Below are 19,873 nucleotides of genomic sequence, written 5' to 3'. Positions count from 1 at the left end.
ACGCAACTCCGGATTGTTCCTTTCTATAACAAAATAAACATATATGTTTGTACTAAGCGCTATTCTTACTTACACGGTTTGAGCTACACTACACTGTATTGTTTTATGACATTAATGATGCTGTTCTAGCTTTTGCAGTTGGTTGTAAGAGTTAAAGTGGGTAAGGACTGTTTGCTATTCTTAATTACACCGTATACGTAGTCATACCAGTTAAATCAGAACCAAAATAAGCGAAATACCTATTCCTTCTGTTAGCATAATTTGTGGGAGTCCCCGAATATAGCTGGCTGGCCACCAATTATACAACGGCACGGAACACTGTGAACCCGGGTAAGGGATGTGTTCAATAAGTGCACCCCACAGATACTTCCGAAGCATATATAACCAGGCCATGCAGGATTATCTCAGGCCTTGAAGCTTCTCGGAATATGAACCGAGGAATACAACGGGAATTAACCAAGAATAACTGATTAACTAATAATCATCGCAAGGTACAACCAACGGGTCGACTACAGTATATACTTAGATAATAACTAACAGTAGCTAACTTATATAACTAGCTAATCTAACCCTAGTCCACATCAACAACCGTGGCTTACGCTAACACCTTCACTCCCTGTTTATAGTTCTGACATAATTTTACCATTTTTTGGTTTCCAATAGATTTTATGGTCAAGCAATAAATGAGAAACATATATTGGTCCAAATGGAACGCTACTAATGCAAGAAATAGGATGATGTGTGTTTTACCAAGTAAAAAGATAAATCTCGGTTGTAACTGGGTTGGAGTGTCTTATTGAGCCACAAACTTTATTCTAGCTGGCTCATCGCTTTTGAAAGAAAGAGACCAAGCAAACCCTTCAACACACCAGCACGGAATCATACGAGTGGGGTCCAGCCTGTTGCGGTTTTTAAAAGGGTACCATTTATCGTCCACACACACACTCCCCGCTCCTCCGCGGTTCCAGTACTGTACGGTACTGTACGCAATAGACAAATCACCACGTTCCTGGTCGCCTACACAGCCTCGTTTTTTCTTTTTTTTCCACTCTGATTTGACAGGGATTCTGGTTTTGACAAGAGATACAGACTACAGCAGAAAGAGAGGGGCAGAGATGGCTCGGGTATCACTCCCTTCTTCCATCAATCGGACCGCAGTGAACCAGACCAATTACATGGCTACAAACAGTGGTGCTCTTGCTCTTCTGATGGGTCTGGATCCTTCGGAACTCTGCCTTATCCCGGACCCCTCTTTGTAGACTGCAAACTATCGCAGAGTGTTCATAGTCACAGCATCATCTCGTGCAAGACAGAGAGAAGCGGAGCAAAAGAGGGGAAGATGAAACGAGGCTGAATCGCTTGTCTTAGTGTGGTGCATACTCTTAAAGCACCCCCCCCACCTATAAGCGCGAGTGGTTCTTCGTCCTCTTTTACGGAATCCGAGAGGGAGAGAAGAAAGGAAGGAAGAAAAACGAACAAGACCCTTGATTTTAAGCGTACTTCTACATAATCCGTGTTACGTGCATTGTCATGTTGTCTTATAAAGCGTAGTATATATTAATTAATAACTTATCCTCCTTCTCAAATTTCTCGATTATTTGATTTGCCTACCCAGTTGTCTCTCTCTTTCTCTTGTGTTACTTCTCTTTCCTATTTATTCCCTCTTCTCTCCTTGACAGTGAATAATTTTTCATTTCTGGCAAGGGGGACTTGAGAAAAGCGTAATTCAATTTTGAACTCAAATAAGAGAACGATACTCCCTTTCGGATCGCCTCTTGACGCTTTACTCGCTTCCACTAAGTCTCAGTTACTGTTTGCGAAGGACTCAGAATTCTATTTTCAATTATCCACCCCCCACATAATTGCTTCTGTACGTTGCTTGAACCCCAAAAGAAGTGGCTAATATAACAATTGCAAGCCATGGAACACGAGGAGCATAACGACCATGAACTCACAGAGGGTGCAGGTGCGTTCAAATTGGACACTGACCAGCTGGCCGAACTGCATAACCCGAAATCACTACTGGCATTCAAAAAAGTGTTCAAGAATAAAGAGGAGAACCTGTTCAAGTACTTGAAGACCGATCTGGAGACTGGTATCAAAGTACCACTAAACGAGACTGAGGGGACACAGAACCATCGGTCAACGGATCGGTACAGGAAATACGGGGATAACAGGATCCCAGAGAGACTACCAAAGAGTTTTGGGAAATTAATATGGGAAGCCTTTAACGACAAAACGATGCTGTTGCTAACGGCTGCTGCTATCGTTTCGTTTGCCCTCGGGATGTACGAATATTTCTATACGCCCGTGGAGTATGACCCTGAGGGCAACCCAATCAAGAAAGTGGATTGGATCGAAGGTATCGCTATTATGATGGCTGTTGTTGTCGTTGTCTTCGTGGGTGCCTTGAACGACTACCAGAAGGAGTTGCAATTCACCAAATTAAATAAAAAAAAGCAAAACAGGCAGGTTATAGTCATCCGAAATGGGCACGAGGTTCTAATATCCATCCACCACATCCTTGTCGGAGACATTATCTCCCTGCAGACAGGTGACGTAATACCAGCGGACTCCATCCTCGTACGAGGTGAATGTGAAGCGGACGAATCCTCAATCACGGGGGAATCCGATACCATCAAGAAGCACGACTTGAAATCATGCTTGGAGATTTTCGACAAGATGACCAGCACCAACGCTGCCTCCCAGTATGGTGGAACACCATTAGATATCGGGTATGCCAATTCTGACGGCGACAAAGTCCCCGACTGCATGCTAATTTCGGGGTCCAAATTGCTTTCCGGTCTTGGGAAAGCCGTGGTAACGTCTGTCGGCACAAACTCCATTTATGGCAGGACCATGATGTCGCTTAAAGTGGAAACAGATTCGACACCTTTACAAGAACGGTTAAGTCAGCTAGCAGACAGCATATCTGTCTACGGTTGTGTTGCCGCAATCATACTGTTTTCTGTCCTCTTTATCAGATTCCTACTTTACGTGCTCCTTCCTAACGGGCGTTTCCACGACTTGCCTCGAGCTGAAAAGGGTACCAAATTTATGAATATCTTCATCACATCGGTTACCGTGATTGTTGTCGCTGTTCCTGAAGGTTTGCCCTTGGCGGTAACTTTGGCGTTAGCCTTTGCAACCACAAGGATGACCAAGGACGGTAATCTGGTTAGAGTCCTAAGGGCGTGTGAAACTATGGGTTCCGCGACTGCTGTGTGCTCGGACAAAACGGGGACATTAACGGAAAACATAATGTCTGTAGTTAAGGGGGTTTTCGGTTCCAGCAGATTCGATGATAGTTCAGACAGCGATAGAGAGGTCGACACGTCATCTCATGAGATTTTCCACAAAGATGCAGAATTTGTTTCCACAGAATTGAGGGATGACGTCTTTGCAAACCTGATTTTGAACTCTACCGCCTTTGAAAATAAGGACTACCGTGCTAACTCTACGGATTCGCCATTCAATGCAGAACCGCAATTAGATGACGTTGATTCTGCATCTGGAGACGATGATGATAATTCAATCCTGATGGAGAGGGTTTCGAAGGGGAGGGAAGAACCGTATATTGGGTCCAAGACTGAAACTGCGCTATTAAATATGGCGAGAAAATCAATGGATCTGAAATGGGGGGAGCTCCAAAGTTTGCGTGACCACCCAGAAGAAAATTTTAACGTTGCGGAGATTGCTCAACTTATTCCTTTCGAAAGTTCTAGGAAATGGTCTGGGGTTGTAGTGAAATACAAGGACACTGGGTTGTATCGACTCTTTGCAAAAGGTGCTGCGGAGATGATCTTCAATGAATGCCAGAGTAAAAGAAACTCTCAAGTCGACGAATCTTCCGGAAAATACAGTGAGAAACTAGACGATGCCTTGAGAAAGACCGTTAACGACGAAATTCAAAAACTCGCAAACAATGCTTTAAGAGCTATCTCCGTAGCACATAGAGACTTTCCTGGGTTAAAATCCTGGCCGCCGGAGCAGTTTGTGGACGAGAATCCGGAACAAGCTAAACCTGAATCGCTTCTTTCTGAAAGCTTACCTTCAGATGCGGAAGGAGAATCGGGTCTGGTGCTGGATGGGTTTGTTGGTATCATGGATCCCTTACGCCCAGATGTGAGGAATTCTGTTCTTCAATGTCAGGATGCTGGTGTAACGGTAAGAATGGTAACAGGTGATAACATTCTGACCGCCAGAGCTATTGCCAAAAACTGTAACATACTATCTCCAAAAACTTTTGAAAACCCGAAACACGCGATGGAGGGCCCTAAATTCCGCAAACTTTCCCACGATGAGCGTGTTAACATTCTACCGGATTTAAGAGTACTTGCGAGATCATCACCGGAGGATAAGAGGCTTTTGGTGGAAACCTTAAAAGGTATGGGAGAGGTCGTTGCTGTGACCGGTGATGGTACGAACGATGCGCCCGCCTTAAAACTGGCGGATGTTGGGTTTTCCATGGGGATTTCGGGCACCGAAGTTGCAAGGGAGGCCTCTGATATTATTTTGATGACTGATGATTTCTCCGCTATTGTAAACGCTATTAAATGGGGTAGATGTGTTTCAATTTCCATCAAGAAGTTTATCCAGTTCCAGTTGATCGTTAACTGCACCGCTGTTACGCTAACGTTTGTTTCCTCCGTTGCCTCTGATGATGAGACCTCTGTGTTGACTGCAGTTCAACTATTGTGGGTTAATTTGATTATGGATACTCTAGCGGCTTTGGCCTTGGCCACTGATAAGCCTGATCCAAATATCATGACGAGAAAGCCAAGAGGCCGTGCGACTCCGCTGATAACACCTTCGACATGGAAGATGATATTGGGACAGGCTTTACTGCAGTTGATTGTAACATTTACTCTACACTTTCATGGACAGGCTATTTTTTTCCCAGGTGAAACAGAAATTTCAGGCCACCAACAGCAGCAATTAAATGCGATGACCTTCAATACCTTTGTCTGGCTTCAGTTTTTTACCTTACTGGTGTCTAGAAAATTGGATGAATGTGACGGTATCTCTTACTGGAAAGACAGAATCAGCCAAGCTAATTTAAACTTTTTCCAGGACTTGTTCAGGAACTATTACTTTTTGGTTATTATGGGCATTATCGGCGCATTCCAAACCTTGATAATGTTTTATGGTGGTACTCCCTTTTCCATCGCCCCACAAACTAAACAAATGTGGGTCACCGCGGTAGGGTGCGGGTTGCTTTCACTCCCTGTTGGTGTGTTGATTAGGATATGTCCAGATGAGTGGGCAATCAGGATATTCCCTGCCAAGTTATTCCTAAAACTAAAATACGTCGTAGGTCTTGAGTTTTTGAGATCAACTCATAAACAAGACGATGACGAGGAAGCATTGTTAGATAATGCGAGTTCAGGTTCCAGCGCATATTTCTAAACCTCCTGAACTGGCAGCTGTGGTAATATATAAAGGTTTTTCGTATATTTATTTATATATTAGAACGCATACGTTCAGGTGATGTATTTAGAGTCAGGTTCTTCGTGGAGGGGGGGGGGGCGCAAGTCCTAACTCTGGGATACAACACAGCGGTGACTATATCCCAAACTCGCCAACTATATCCTTTTGGCGGAGATAACTTTGAGCGTTACGTTCGATTGTATTCGCAAACTCTGAATAGAGGTCGTAAAACGGTTGTAGCCCTTTAAACACCGGCTCCAGTTCAGAAAAGTTATCGATTTTCGTCAAAAGTTCTCTATTCAATTGATCATTCTTCTCCTTCTCTAAAGATTCTTTCAGCGACTGCGTTATTGCTTCCGCTAGTGTTTGTAGAGAAAGTTCGAAGTCCCTTGAAGAAACGTTTGGAAGAGCATCCTTGATACTGGCCTCTACAGGGTTACCTTCCGAGATGATAAGAATACTTTTCAGCCGCATGAAAACATGTAGAACATTGTCCAATCTTGCCTTTACTAACCCCAGCGCACGTAACTTCCCTAATACAGCCTCGCCTTCGTGTGATATCTCATTCATTTGATCCAAATCATTCTCAATTTTGGACAAATCAGTTTTCAACGCTTTTACTGAGCTACCTAGTGTGTCTAGATAGTATTCTAGTTTCGAAACACCATACGATTCTGCCGGTGAGTTCGATTTTGCGCCTACTAAACTGTTCAAAGTATTTTCTTTGGATCTTGATTCCTCCTTACCTGAAGTGTTGATCCAGGTCCCCGGAAGCGTTTCGGATAGTTTCTCTAAATTCCATATAGTATTTTCTAGCCTAGAAGTTAAGCTTTTAGTGTAAAAGTCCAAGCGTGCTAACAACGATGTCGACATGGTACGCAATTGCCCGAAGTCATCTGACTTGGTGCTAGACAACAGTATGTCTACAAATGCTTGAGGCACAAAGTTTTCATCAAAAAACATGTCCAGCAGCTCATCTTGCCGTTTTATATTCGACTCGGTATCTTTGTTGTGTGACATTGCGATATACAGCTCCCACCTCCCCTTCAAGCGTCAGTCTGTTCTGTGAAGGCCACTTGTATTACTTACTTGCAGGTAAATAAAATGAAAAAAGAGAAAAATGGAAGCCATATGTAATGTTGAATATAAGGTAGTGACCTCACGAATTATAATAAACCTTGTATGCAGCAATGAAACCACGGTTACCTACGGAAACAACACTATCCTTTCGGGGCGCCTGAATGAATTGCGACACTTTATTGTCATTTGAAACCAAGAACGTAGCTGGTTCCTGACTTGTGGAAGATCCATTTTCTCCCGATATATCAAGCTTTATACTTGTATCAGGTTCGGAAGAAATATACAGGAACCGGTCTGTGGCGCATAATGTATTAATTGGGGTGCCCTTATTGAATGAAATGCTTGACACGCTTTTTGCGGGGAACCTTAAATCCCATTCTGCAACAGTCCCATCCTGGTAGCCAGCATATATACTATTCTGCTTCCCTTCTGATGCAGCAACAGCATTACATGCACACATGAATTCGTTTGGCAGTTGTAATTGCTCATCCTTGCTGAAGATATCGTGCATGGTAACAACTCCAGAAGAGTGCCCCGCCAGAGCCCGTTTTCCGAGGGTTCCAAATTCCAATGGCCCATTATTTTGTTCCCGACCTGGACTGTTATCAACTAATAACGACATTGAATTGATAGCGTCATTTGGGTTTTCTTTTCTGAACATAGTGGCAACTGCCTTCCCAGAGCCGCATTCCCATAGCTTTAGCTTCCCATCTTTAGAACTAGATAAAACATTTCTGCCTCTATCAATAATCGCCGTATCAGTAATAGGACCTTGGTGTCCTACAAATGTTCTTGGATTAAACCTGTCTTCCAGGGACCATATCTTCATTCGCATATCTGTTGATGCCGACAGGATGAGCTTGCCACTGGGGAAGAACTTGACTGATGTAATATCACCGAAATGCGCTTCCTCGATCTTATATAAAGGGTTAAACAGCTCATAATACAGATGTATGTTTCCGTTAGAGTCACCAAGTACATACTGAGATGTTGGCGTGTCAATGGCATCAACAGCAGTCCACTCTGTGTCCTCGGTTTCAGCAGAATAATCACTACTGCACGCTTGAAAAGAACACAAATCTCCATCCAATATTGCTCTGTATCTGTCTGGAGTAACTTTTTGGAAGGTATTTCCTTGTCCTGCATCGTATTCGGAGTCGTCTTGTGAACGTATGTTAACCCTGTACTCTTTGATTTTATCTAGCGTTAGGTCTTTATTGATGTAGAAGCTATCTTCCTCTAGTTTGCCCTCTTGCACATCTTTGATGCAGTCTGTAAAGTCATGTTGGATATGATATACTGGTATTTCTCTCACCATCCTGGTCGTTCGCCCAAGTTTCAGCACTCCATTCTTTCTGGTAGATGTTTCTCTAAACCGAATAGTTAAAGAAAACCGTAGATTTTGGCGTTGAAAATAATAATAGCAATAATGATGATAATTGCGTGTTTTGCCTGCTACTATTAAATGTCAAGCACGAATCAAGACGGATTGGAATGCAAATTTTCTATGTCACTACTTTATATTCTATTATCTTCATGTGTTTACTCATAACTCTATACATACACCATCTTTCCTTTATTATCAACGGAATTCCTCTAGCCACTCTACGAGGATTTTCCCAGGATCAAACGACTGGGGTTCGCTATTCCACTGGACCAGACAGTCCTCAAAACTAATGCTCTTACTATTTTTCAAGTTTTCAGTCCCTGACGAAAACAATTTACATTTAATTAACTGTCTTCTCTCTGCAGTTAATGATGCTATGAATTCGCTATGTGTTGCCCATACCTTTTCCTTGACCGTCTTCACAAGAACAAATTTATACAAGTCATTCTTGGTCCAAAGTGGTGCCAATTTAAACTCAAGCAACTTCAGTAATTCCTCAATCAACATGTATTTGTAGAAAAGCGGTCCAGTATTGATTATATCTGAGATATCGTGATCTATCGTCGACCGGAATAAATTAGGGAAATGCCATAAAGAATACACCTTTCTGGGGTTTTGATATAAATCCCTCAGCACGACAAAAAGATATTGCATGACAGTAGATCCCTTGGTATACCACATGAAATTGCTCATATCCTTCTGTACAAGCCTTTTTAGTGTGTAAAGCAACAGCAACAACGATAATGGCAACACTTCTTCCCTAACGTTTTGGGTAGTCTCAAGAATCCATGTTATATTTTTTGTCTCGACGGGTTCCAATTCCCCATTAGTTCTAACGAGTACTTTATTTTTTTGATTCCTTAGTGTATCCAAAGCAAAGTATCTTAGATGCAGCCGGTACAAAAAGATTCGCAATGTGCTGGTAAAGTACTCATCGTAACACAATCCAGCTTCGTGTATTTCTCCCACAAGCCGATTAATCTCGATGTACTTTTCCTCTATATGTTTCACGACTAGTTTATGTTCTGCTTCAGACACAGCTTCCCTCGATGTTAGATCCATGATTTCTCTAAACAGTACGTTTATTGTAAATCTCCCCAAGGTAAATTCAATAGGAAAGTTATCATCTCTAATCGTCTCCTCGTCCGGGAGCGGAACCATCCGAAACACCTCTGGGGTTGTACTGAAAGCAAAGCCAGAAACAACGGATGACGATCCTTCTATGAACAACAAATAGTGCCATAGAAGGATAAGGTCTGCTGATTCCTTATTCTTCTTAAAGGAGGGCTTTGACAATTCATGTAATCCCAATTGTTGTCCTACTCTAACAAGCATTGGCGAATAACCGGTAGCTTCGACCATATTGGGGTCAGTGACAAAATTCACCAACACAAATGCCTGTAGCGGTTCGATATTAGGTCGCATTGGGAAACCGGTCACATCTAAAAGGCTTTTATAGGCAGCATAGTACTTATTGCAAAGTAATAAATCGGGTATAATGCCTGATGCCACATTAGCGTATGCTGAGCAAAAGAAGATGGCCGCAAGAAGCAAGACATCCAATACGCTTACCTGTTTGTCAGACTCCAAATATTTGTAAAGATTGTCCAATTTCAGTAACAACTTTTGTTTGCTAATTATAGGTATTACGGGGTGAATATTTTCAAAAAAGCTTTCAACTTGGGCTCTTGCGACCGACTTACCAGACGGAAACAAGTTGAAAATTTCTTCACTGGATAATCTGCATGTATCAAGTCTATCAAAGTTTGTAATCTCATTCCTGACAAAATTTTCCGAAAGCGCGATCTTACCGTATGCTTCCGCACTCAAAATTCTGTCATTTATAGAGCTAGTAAAAAATGGATAAAAGTACTTTGATTTATAAAGAGCGCTTTCATCAATAACGTTCCACATTTTCTCACCTCCCTTTGCAACCTTACTTAGTGGCGCAGCACTCCGAGTAGCACCATTAGTTCGATTGAATCCATAAGTGCATTCGTTAGCCATTTCCATCGAGAGGCACCTGGAACACGGCGTACCTTTATCGCATTTCAATTTGTGTGTGTAGCAGTATTTACATGATTTAATGGTTCTCACTCTCGTGATCTTTTTAGTCCGAGAACCCATTACCTTACGAATGCCATACTCTAGTTCTGTATTCTGTTGGTCTCTTGATCCAAAAGGTAACACAGCTCTACAATAATAATTGTAAATTTTCATTTTTTCCTTTATATTCGTATATGTTCCACTACAAATTAACATATCTCAAACGAAAATAATTGAATGTAGACATTCTGCAAAAACCGGTCAGGATGGGCGAAGTAACTCCACACAGCAGCTTTGGCATACAAATACGGCTTGCCAGGCGTCGATCAAATGTTCACCCTTTATGGCATTGCTCCATACGATTCCTGGGTATATGGAATCCAGTGTGGGACAAGCCGAAGTATACGATTCTGCAAAAACAGAAAAGTGCTTCGGGGGGTATGGAACGGTTTTTCGCAGATCGAGAACGGCTCAATTGAAATGGTCGATCAAATGTGTTTGCTTTGACGTAGGTTAAATGGACTGAAACTCCAATTCCGGTATACTTAGTCCAGCTCCGTCGCAAAATCCACCATGGCAATGAATTGTTTCTCTAGTTCTCCGCCAGGTCCTGCGGGTTTGATATCCACTAGTCTAGTGATCTGTGCGGGATTTTGGCGTATTGATTTGAGCGTTGTGGGTAGAACATAGTGGTGTCCCGTGACGTAAGCACGGAATGGTTTCACAGCTCAATTATTGAACACATTGTGTTTCTTATTAGATGACAACTTCCGGCGTTTAACTCGGACTGCTTGATCGCCAACCATACGCTCTACTGTAAATGGCCCGTACCACATGTACTGGACTTTCCGCCCCCCCCTTGGTTTTGTACGTATGTCTCTTTATGGATTAGGATACGATCTCTGGGCGCGTACACCAGGGGTGTGCGGTGGCGAGCATTAAAGTGGAAGGATTGTGCGTTTTGCGCGTCTGCGATGTTGAGGAAAATCAACTGAGCTTTTCGATCTGTGAGATATTGTTCCATACCCTGCAGGGCGTTTTTCTGCTTTTGCAGAATCGTATACTTTGGCTTGTCCCACCCTGGATTCAATATACCCAAGAACCGTACGGAGTAACCACGTAATGCCATGAAGGGTGAACATTTAATCGACGCCTTGTACGCAGTATTATATGCAAACGCTGCTGTCTGGAGGCACTCTTCAACGAAAGGAAGTGTGCCGGGAACTTCGGAAACGTAATAAATATATAATAGTATAAGATAATATACCTAGATGATTGAAGCTTTATTGTACAGCGAGAGTAACTGTGGTTAAACATGTTTGATGTCTAAATCATGTCTAGCAACAATAGATGTTACTTTCCTGGCCGGCAAAGCTATTTTCGGAACGTTGTCAGTCCTAATATATAAATGAAAGAACACGTCGTTGAGAGCCTATACTTGATTTCATAACTTTTAGACGTATAAAAATTATATCCAATCTACTGTTCCTTGATATAATTACAAGGTAGGTAGCAAACCGGGGAGTAATTAAAACGGAAATATTGCTCCAGATCCCAACTCTGTTCCTGTAGAGCTTTTCCAAAAGATATTACTGCAAGAAATATCATTCTGGGATTTCGAAGTCGTATCAAGAGAATCATTTCAATCTTTAACTATTCTGCAGGATTGGAAGGTTAACATCAAGGTTGTCACTTTCTTGACAAGTTACCCCCCCCCCTTGTACTTATTTCCTGAACCATCTTGTTTTCAATCTATTTATTTTGGGTATACTTTTTCTCGTTTACTTTTAAACTTTTACATAAGCAAGTATGACATTGCAAATCTTAGTCGACAACACTTCAAAAGCAGCAAAATATTGTTTCTATTACTCAGCATATTACAGTTTTTCTTCTCCAAATATGGACTGTTTATTCAAAAATGTCAGTTGAAACAGGCGTTGATATTTTAATGCGTAAATTTGTAAACTTTTAATTGCTAAAAAGACAATACCTTGACCACTATTCCATTCTGCAATGTAACCCAAAATAATAATTCCAAGTACTCATAAGGGAAACCAAACTCATTTTTGTATGTCTGTTTAAAGATATATTCTTCGTAAGAATTCTCGGCATACAAAATAAGTTCCATTTTCTGAGCAACATGGCTGATTCAGCTAAACTCGACAGAAGTATAACTGTCCTCACACAATTAACCGGTTGAACTATTGGTTTTGGAAAATGGATTACGGACACACAGTTCATCTTCAAAATTTTTGGAAAACTCAAAATACGCAAATAATGTGCTGTGATATCTGAACCTATAATACAACCTTTGAATTTTCTCGTCTTATCTGGTTGAAAATATTGAGTTGAAGGGCCTAAAAAATTTTTAGAAGTACCATTTCGTATGCAGTAAATGATACCAGGGAGGTGTCTACATAACATTCAAGGGGGTACACTTGGGGTTGGAGAGGTAGATAGCTATCACATTATATTTAACTTCGTATTTCAACGCAGCAAATAATCTCGATGGCCAAACCCACTTGAATGATAAAAGTTTAAAGTCAACTCGAACGAGTACCAGAATGCAGAGTTTTTGACAGCGTTGAAAAAAAGGTTTAATAGAGCGAATAACGTCAGAGATCAGATTCAAATGTACTATTTTAATCAAACAAGAGCCGAGAATTATAAAAACTGCAGTCCAGAAACTAGCAAATAATAATAGACACACCAGTGCTTTCTGCTGGATTATTCAGTCCTTAGCAATTCACTATTAATATGCTTTGGATAACGTCTTGTATACCCATATTGGCTTCCAATGCTGAACAAAACGCCAGGTATTAATTAGCGGTGTATTTGAACGAACCATCATCTACATCGCCCCATATTTTTGCACTTGATAATTAGTAAACAATTCTTAGGATAGGTATAGTGTTTGCAAACACACCACCTCAATCTGCCTACGACGGCGAAATACAACCCTGATATGCCATATACGCATAGCTCACTATAAATGAAGGGTGGTACCATCACTAGTGCGTAACGACCCTACATTGTAGACAACGGCACACGTTCTCTTTAACAAACGCTACATAAGTTCGCTGTTTTTTTAGTACACAGTAAGGGCATTTATAACGCTTGTAATTTGCCAGTGAAGTGACATCCAGGTTTCATCTGAGGTTTGTTCCATTGTAATCTTCCGAAAAAGGATCACTTTGGAACAAATTCATTTCTTCTTTGGCCAATTTTAGATGACCCATCAAAACGATATATTCACTAGGGTATCTAGACATTACCGAAGGCGTGTTAGTTTCTCACTCAACGGCTACCGTACGCCAGAAGTCCTCTCATGATCCAGCAAGTAGTCTTCCAAATGCAACCTTTTATCTGACAGCAGCGCCTTGATAGCTCTTTTTTTTGCGTCGACACCTTACAAAATTCAAGATTCAGCCGCTGAAAACATTTTGAGAATTTCGTTATAAATGATAATACAAAACGGCAAATTACGTATTAAATGATCTTAATACAATATTCTCAAAAATTTCGTATAGTATTACTAAAAATTAATTTTACATATTTTTTTGTCACGTGAAAAATAATAATTCCTTAATATTTCAAAATAACTTTTAAAAACGTATATATTTTGTGTAAAGAAAAAGTAATAAAAAAGGTAAAATATTAAATAATGATCATTTTTGAATTTTTTGAGGATTTCTGTAGATTTCTAAGACTATAAAGGATGTCTTTAACTTCGGAAGACATAGTGTATATGATAAGTGACGCACTGGTTCACCCTCTTATATATTGTACATAAGTGATGAAGACGTAAGGTCTTCATCCAACAGAAAACTTCTTCTGTTATATCAAAGTTTTCGTCAGCATACTTTGTCTGTCACGTGCTATTCGTACTTGATCATGTGTCACAGGTTTACTTCCTGCACCCCGTCGCAACAATTTCTTTGCGTTAAATGCTGGGAGTTTTTGAAAGCAGAAGAGAAGAAACTATATCATATATATTAGCGAGTAAATAACATTATTAATGGTATTACTACCTCTCAGAACTGCAGACAAAGAACCCGTATTATACAGAGTATGTCAACGCAGGTTGAGAGGTAAAAGGAAAGTTTTTTCTTCAGATGAATACCTGGTGTCTTGTTAACTTATGTACAGACGTAAAAGTGAAGTAAGTAGCGCGTCACTTAGCAGCTACACTATGGTTTCCGATGTTAACGAATTATCCGTAGTCTCAGAGCTATACATTGTGTTCAGCAGTTCTGTTACGCCACGTCGTAACAGAACTGCTCTCTAGCCGAAACAGGGGAAACTCCTTTGTTTCATCTAACACATTCACTGAAAGTGGTAAATGACACCGCGGTCTACCACGTTACACGAAACAACCTTATCCAAGCTTTGCAACATCCAACAATAAAGCAGATAGCAACGACCTACATCCATTGGCGGGGTTATTTAACAAATTCCACTTATATAGAAATTTACTGCAAACGAATGCCTCATTTGTCCCAAGCTTTGCCTTACACCCAGGGATGCTGGTTCTGGTACCATTAGCAGTATTTTCATAAAAAGTACTTTACGGTGCATCCAATTCTTACTGGTTGAGCTACGTGAGTTGTGAGCAACTCAACTGTATCAAAAATGAGAAGCTGTGTTTCTACTAACACTACCCCGTTACAGCTGATTAAAGCTGATTAATGTGGGGCTTTCTCTCCAAAATTGTAAACCACACCCCTCAATACTTCTATGAGATACGTGAGTTTTTTCCTCATATACCATTCACAAGAATATAGAGCTGAACGCTGCCCTCAGGGTATTATCAAATAAAATAGTGTCCTATATTGATAGCGTCAAATACTTCTCGCGTAAGTACAGTCACTGCGCAAGAAACCTATTACGTTTTGTACCCCAGCTGTGTCAAGGCAGTTACCTCAGAGAGCTAAGAAGAGGACAGTAGATTAAGAATGGCGTACTGTATTCGAAAGATTAAAAATTTGGTCTCCTATAGACCTTTCTCTGTTTTCACACTGACATTGTCTAATTTGAACAACGATTGTCCCCAGTGAATTTAGGAAATGCTCATGTTAAGTTCAGCCGTGAAAACGTTAATATTTTGCCGTTTCAACTTTCCCTTAGAAAATCCTTTTCCTGGCCTATGAGTTTCTGATCACATCACTGATTTACAAAATCCACAAACGAGCTTATGCTAAATACACTATACATATTGTTGCGACGGGGCGCAGGAAGCAAACCTGTGACACATCATCAATTACGAATGGCACGTGACAGACAAAGTATGCCGACGCAAACTGAGATATAGCAGAAGAAGTTTTCTGTTGGATGAAGACCTTACGTCTTCATCACTTATGTACAATATATAAGAGGGTGAACCAGTGCGTCACTTATCATATACACTATGTCTCCCGAAGTTAAAGACATCCTTTATAGTCTTAGAAATCTACACATATGGGCAGCTGAAGGAACAGGGTAGCCTTACTCGATCAATGAGTGAGGATCATAAATGAATAACAAGTGTACAATGCTATATTTGCTTTTATCAGGGTGCTATTCAGATAAATAGGTGAAATTTGAGAACCCCTGTTATTTTTCCCAGCTTCGGTGTATGCAGATCGCATTTTACACTTCGAAATTTTTAGGTTTCAATATTGCCGAAACTTGCTTCAAAATATTCTAAGATTTTTCTTTTTATTCATTTTTTGTTTCTCGAGCAATCAATCGGCAATACATTCGGATTTTCGAGAAGTCTTGCACGCAGAGACTAGACAGATCAAAAGCATCGCATTTTTGCATCTTTAGTTATGGTTGACTCCGATATTGAGAACGAACTGCAACTATCGGCTCATGCGCTAGCCGCATTGGCGGAGTTCCAGCAGGAGCAGCAACAGCATGAGGAACGATTTGCCAAATTGAGTGACCAGACAGATGAGGAATATCAGAGATTAAAAAGAGAAGAGGGCATGAAGCTGTTCAAAGAAGACTGGCAGCTGTCACAATTTTGGTACAGTGATTCTACTGCTGAAAAATTGGCCGATGCTCTATTGGAAGGCGCTGATGAGAATACCGTTATTGCAGTGGTCAGTGCACCCTCCGTGTATGCCGCTATCAAGAAAAAGGATCCATCAAGCATTCCTACTGAGCATATATATCTGTTTGAATTTGACAAACGCTTTGAATTGTTAGCTGGAAAAGAACATTTTACCTTTTACGATTACAATAAACCACTTGATTTCGAGTCTCCGATTAAGCACAAAGTCGACCGACTATTGATTGACCCACCTTTTTTGAATGAGGATTGTCAGACAAAATGTATGTAACAATTTGCTGTTGTTTGTCCAAAGTTTTACACAGTTTTACTAACATTCAATGAATTTATAAAAAATTTACTACAGCATCTATAACCGCCAGAGAATTACTATCACCAAATGTTGACTTAAAAACCAAAAACGGTGTAAGAGCGCGTCGTTTGATTTCGTCCACTGGTGAACGGATGCATGCAATCATCGCTAAGGTTTACCCAGAGACGAAGGTGACTACCTTCTATCCTGAGCATGGTAATGGGCTGTCTAATGAATTTAGATGTTACGCTGATTTTGAGTGGAGCGGTTGGTCCTTCGAGAAGTAGAATCGGGCTAAGTACGGTGCTGAATATTGTATTACCTACGTACGTCGAACATATGCTCCCCGCATTAGTCGAGCGGCTGCACTAATCCCTTATGGAACAAGTGTGGCCGGTCAGCTTCCCCTTCATAGAATTAAGTTTGCTTGTGTTTCTATATATGATGAATGTGAAAACCTTCACAGGTCGTACTGAAAATGAAATTAGCGCGTATTAGAAACAGATAGTTACCGCATTGATATGGGTAAGTGCACATAGGCATTTAACATATTTAATGACGTTACAGAAGTTGCAAGCTTCGGATTGAACTTCCTTAGGTAAATATGTATGTTCACAACTGTAAGCATAGGAATACCTAGCGCTCACAAGCACGTGTATAGAGTTATCATAATTGGATGGATCAGTCACGACAGGTTATTATGCGGTAACTATACTTCCCTCATATTCAAGTTCTTCCCCCTTCTCTTCTCGTGTGTATCGGCTTTTTGTATAAAAAGCTCTCGTTCGAAAATATCGTTTAACGAAGAAACAGCAGTATTTCTTATATAAAAAAAGGAATCTAGAAAATGAAGGACTGCATACTTCATTTTGGAACCATCTTGAGGCAGCACTGTCAACAGCGAACTATCGAAGCATTGTACTACGATAAATGTCTGAGATCACGTCTGTTCTAATTATCGGTGGTGCTGGCTTTCTCGGCCTGCATCTGATCCAGCAATTCTATGATGTGGAGATCTCCTCAGGGAGACCACAAATCACTGTCTTCGACGTGAGACCACTACCTGAAAAGTTATCGAAGCAATTCACCTTCAATTCGCAAGATATTGAATTTGTCAAGGGTGATTTGACCTCAGCTGAAGATGTGTCGAATGCCATAAAACTTGCCAATGCGAATGTGGTTGTCCATGCGGCGTCTCCAATTCACGGTGGTAAAGCGGACATTTACCAACTAGTCAATGTGCAAGGTACTAGAAACGTCATTGATGTCTGCCGTGAACAGAAGGTGAAAGCTTTGGTTTATACGTCCTCTGCCGGTGTTATTTTCAACGGTCAGGATGTGCACAATGCGGATGAGACTTGGCCGATCCCTGAGGAACCTATGGACGCGTACAACGAAACCAAGGCCATTGCTGAGGATATGGTTTTGAAATCCAATGACCCAGATCACGGCTTCTACACAGTAGCGTTGCGTCCAGCCGGTATATTTGGTCCTGGTGACAGACAGCTGGTTCCAGGTCTTAGAGCGGTTGCTAAGTTAGGCCAATCGAAGTTTCAAATTGGTGACAACAATAATTTGTTTGATTGGACTTACGCTGGTAATGTGGCCGACGCGCATGTTCTTGCAGCGAAAAAGATATTGGACCCGGAGACAGCTTTGGAAGTTTCTGGACAGACATTTTTCATTACTAACGACACCCCATCATACTTCTGGGCGTTGGCGCGGACAGTCTGGAAGGCAGACAACCATATCGACAAGTTTGTCATCGTGCTAAAGAGACCAGTAGCCATCCTTGCAGGTTATTTGTCTGAGTTCTTCTCTAGTCTGTTGCACAAAGAACCCGGATTAACACCTTTCCGTGTTAAGATTGTCTGTGCGTACCGTTACCACAACATCAGCAAAGCCAAACGATTACTAGGCTACGAACCAAGAGTTGGTCTTGAAGAAGGGATTCAAAAAACGCTGGCTTGGATGGACGAAAAGTTGTAATAATTTTTTACTTGAGCAGAGTACAACAAATCGTGTTCGCACCATGATTGCGTTAGGTTTATGGATATTATATGTATATGAAATTCCCTTAAATACTATATATACTTTTAATGAATTATACAGAGTGTTAGTAGCACTAACATCCGGAAAGGATGAAGTATCGTTGAGCCTACCTCTTACAACTTTTGCATAGCAGCAATGTCGGTGGATTGGACATGGTCCTCATCTTCTTCAATCTGTTGTTGCAATTCGTCTAGAGAGACCTTGTCGTCCTCGACAACACAGTTGATTTGCAACTTCTTGATACCGAACCCGATTGGAATCAACTTGTGAGCACCCCAGTTCAACCCGTCCATTTCGATGGCGGTGACGTTGGCGGTCAATTGGTCCATGTCGGTCTCGTCGTCCCATGGCTTGACGTCCATGGTAACAATGGACTTGGCAGCTGGCTTAGGTGGCTTGCTGGCCTTCTTGGCATTGTACTGAGCGATTCTTTCGGCCTTGACCCTCTCGGCCTCGGCATCAGCCTCTTCGTCGTCAGAACCGAACAGGTCGACGTCTTCGTCGTCCTCTTCTTGAATGGCTCCACCTGGAAGGGTTTCAAACTCTGGGACAAGTTTGCTGGTTTGTTTCAACCACTTCGCAAAGTTTGGGAGCGCAGCCCCAAAAGCTTTGAAAGTTTCAACATCTGCTTGAGATGGAGTGAAACTGGATTGTAAAAAAAACGAAACCAAAGTAATCCACAACAGCATGGGGATGGTAAAGATTGTATGAATGTTAGTTATTTGTACGGCTTGACACAAGAGAATCCAGCTGATCTAGAATGAAGAGACCGAGACAAACAGATACGAGATGACTACGATGCTACAGTTCGCTATTTATTGGCCCCATTACCACATGCTATAATGTTTTTTGTTGTTTTAAACCGGCTCATTCATATACATTAGAAGAATACGATAAAGAAAAAATCAGATATCGTGAAACGAATCACATCTTTTTGTGTCACTCATACCAGGGGTCTTACTTCCTGTCATAAACACGGACCAAAGAATAAGTTCATCATAATAAAAAAATAGTACACTTCAATGTTCATGAAAAAGCGGTCAACGGCACAATTGCATTTGGAAATATTAAATACAAGTGGAGGCAAAAACAAAAATAGGTCGGGCTGGCGGGGCGAGGGAAAAAAGAGAGTAAAGAAGGACACTCTTCAAGTAGTCATCGGCATCAACTGAATCTAGTCTGTTCAAGATCACGACTGGAAACCAAGCAGTTTCCACGGAAAAAAAGGTAAACTTACCCTTCGACGTAGGAGTTGGCAGACAAGTTGCTGTCCAATTGTTTCAAAGTTTCAACTTTAGAGAAGTCTGTGAAAGCCATTTTTTTCTTTAATTATCTTGGTTATATTTTTAATTTGTTTCCAAGAACAAGTAATCATAAGGGAAGCGAAACTTCTCAGCATAGAGACCACTTAAAAGTGAAGCGTTTAAATATTTGAAAAAAAAAGTTTTTCAGTTTTTTTTTGCGTCGAAAAATTTTTCACTTTCGAAAATCAGTGACCGGGTATCACCGCTGAACCGTTAGGGTTCGTACT

General features: G+C 41.1%; 7 protein-coding genes across 7 annotated transcripts; 3 read left to right on the top strand and 4 right to left on the bottom strand.

Annotated features, from left to right (window-relative positions):
- Positions 1 to 1,920: 1,920 nt before the first annotated feature.
- On the top strand, positions 1,921 to 5,409 carry PMC1 (calcium-transporting ATPase PMC1; the record flags this gene model as incomplete). Its single annotated transcript, XM_022607779.1, has 1 exon — positions 1,921 to 5,409. The coding sequence occupies one exon, from the start codon at positions 1,921 to 1,923 to the stop codon at positions 5,407 to 5,409; it is 3,489 nt and encodes a 1,162-aa protein (XP_022464341.1).
- Positions 5,410 to 5,565: 156 nt separating this feature from the next.
- Positions 5,566 to 6,450, bottom strand: COG7 (Golgi transport complex subunit COG7; the record flags this gene model as incomplete). Its single annotated transcript, XM_022607778.1, has 1 exon — positions 5,566 to 6,450. The coding sequence occupies one exon, from the start codon at positions 6,448 to 6,450 to the stop codon at positions 5,566 to 5,568; it is 885 nt and encodes a 294-aa protein (XP_022464340.1).
- A 139-nt stretch (positions 6,451 to 6,589) lies between these two features.
- Positions 6,590 to 7,828, bottom strand: RPN14 (Rpn14p; the record flags this gene model as incomplete). The annotated part of the gene is made up of 1 exon (XM_022607777.1): positions 6,590 to 7,828. The coding sequence occupies one exon, from the start codon at positions 7,826 to 7,828 to the stop codon at positions 6,590 to 6,592; it is 1,239 nt and encodes a 412-aa protein (XP_022464339.1).
- A 264-nt stretch (positions 7,829 to 8,092) lies between these two features.
- On the bottom strand, positions 8,093 to 10,159 carry KNAG0D03450 (Zn(II)2Cys6 transcription factor; the record flags this gene model as incomplete). Its single annotated transcript, XM_022607776.1, has 1 exon — positions 8,093 to 10,159. The coding sequence occupies one exon, from the start codon at positions 10,157 to 10,159 to the stop codon at positions 8,093 to 8,095; it is 2,067 nt and encodes a 688-aa protein (XP_022464338.1).
- Positions 10,160 to 15,753: 5,594 nt separating this feature from the next.
- On the top strand, positions 15,754 to 16,577 carry EFM5 (protein-lysine N-methyltransferase; the record flags this gene model as incomplete). The annotated part of the gene is made up of 2 exons (XM_022607775.1): positions 15,754 to 16,261; positions 16,345 to 16,577. The coding sequence occupies 2 exons, from the start codon at positions 15,754 to 15,756 to the stop codon at positions 16,575 to 16,577; spliced, it is 741 nt and encodes a 246-aa protein (XP_022464337.1).
- Positions 16,578 to 17,220: 643 nt separating this feature from the next.
- ERG26 (sterol-4-alpha-carboxylate 3-dehydrogenase (decarboxylating)) lies at positions 17,221 to 18,279 on the top strand (the record flags this gene model as incomplete). The annotated part of the gene is made up of 1 exon (XM_022607773.1): positions 17,221 to 18,279. One exon carries the CDS (start codon positions 17,221 to 17,223, stop codon positions 18,277 to 18,279), a length of 1,059 nt encoding a protein of 352 aa, XP_022464336.1.
- Positions 18,280 to 18,455: 176 nt separating this feature from the next.
- KNAG0D03420 (elongation factor 1-beta/delta) lies at positions 18,456 to 19,659 on the bottom strand (the record flags this gene model as incomplete). The annotated part of the gene is made up of 2 exons (XM_022607772.1): positions 18,456 to 18,987; positions 19,580 to 19,659. 2 exons carry the CDS (start codon positions 19,657 to 19,659, stop codon positions 18,456 to 18,458), a joined length of 612 nt encoding a protein of 203 aa, XP_022464335.1.
- Between the last annotated feature and the right edge of the window lie 214 nt (positions 19,660 to 19,873).

This window comes from Huiozyma naganishii, chromosome 4, assembly GCF_000348985.1.
Source record: "Huiozyma naganishii CBS 8797 chromosome 4, complete genome".
NCBI lineage: Eukaryota > Fungi > Ascomycota > Saccharomycetes > Saccharomycetales > Saccharomycetaceae > Huiozyma > Huiozyma naganishii.
This window is presented reverse-complemented; position numbering and strand designations above follow the sequence as displayed.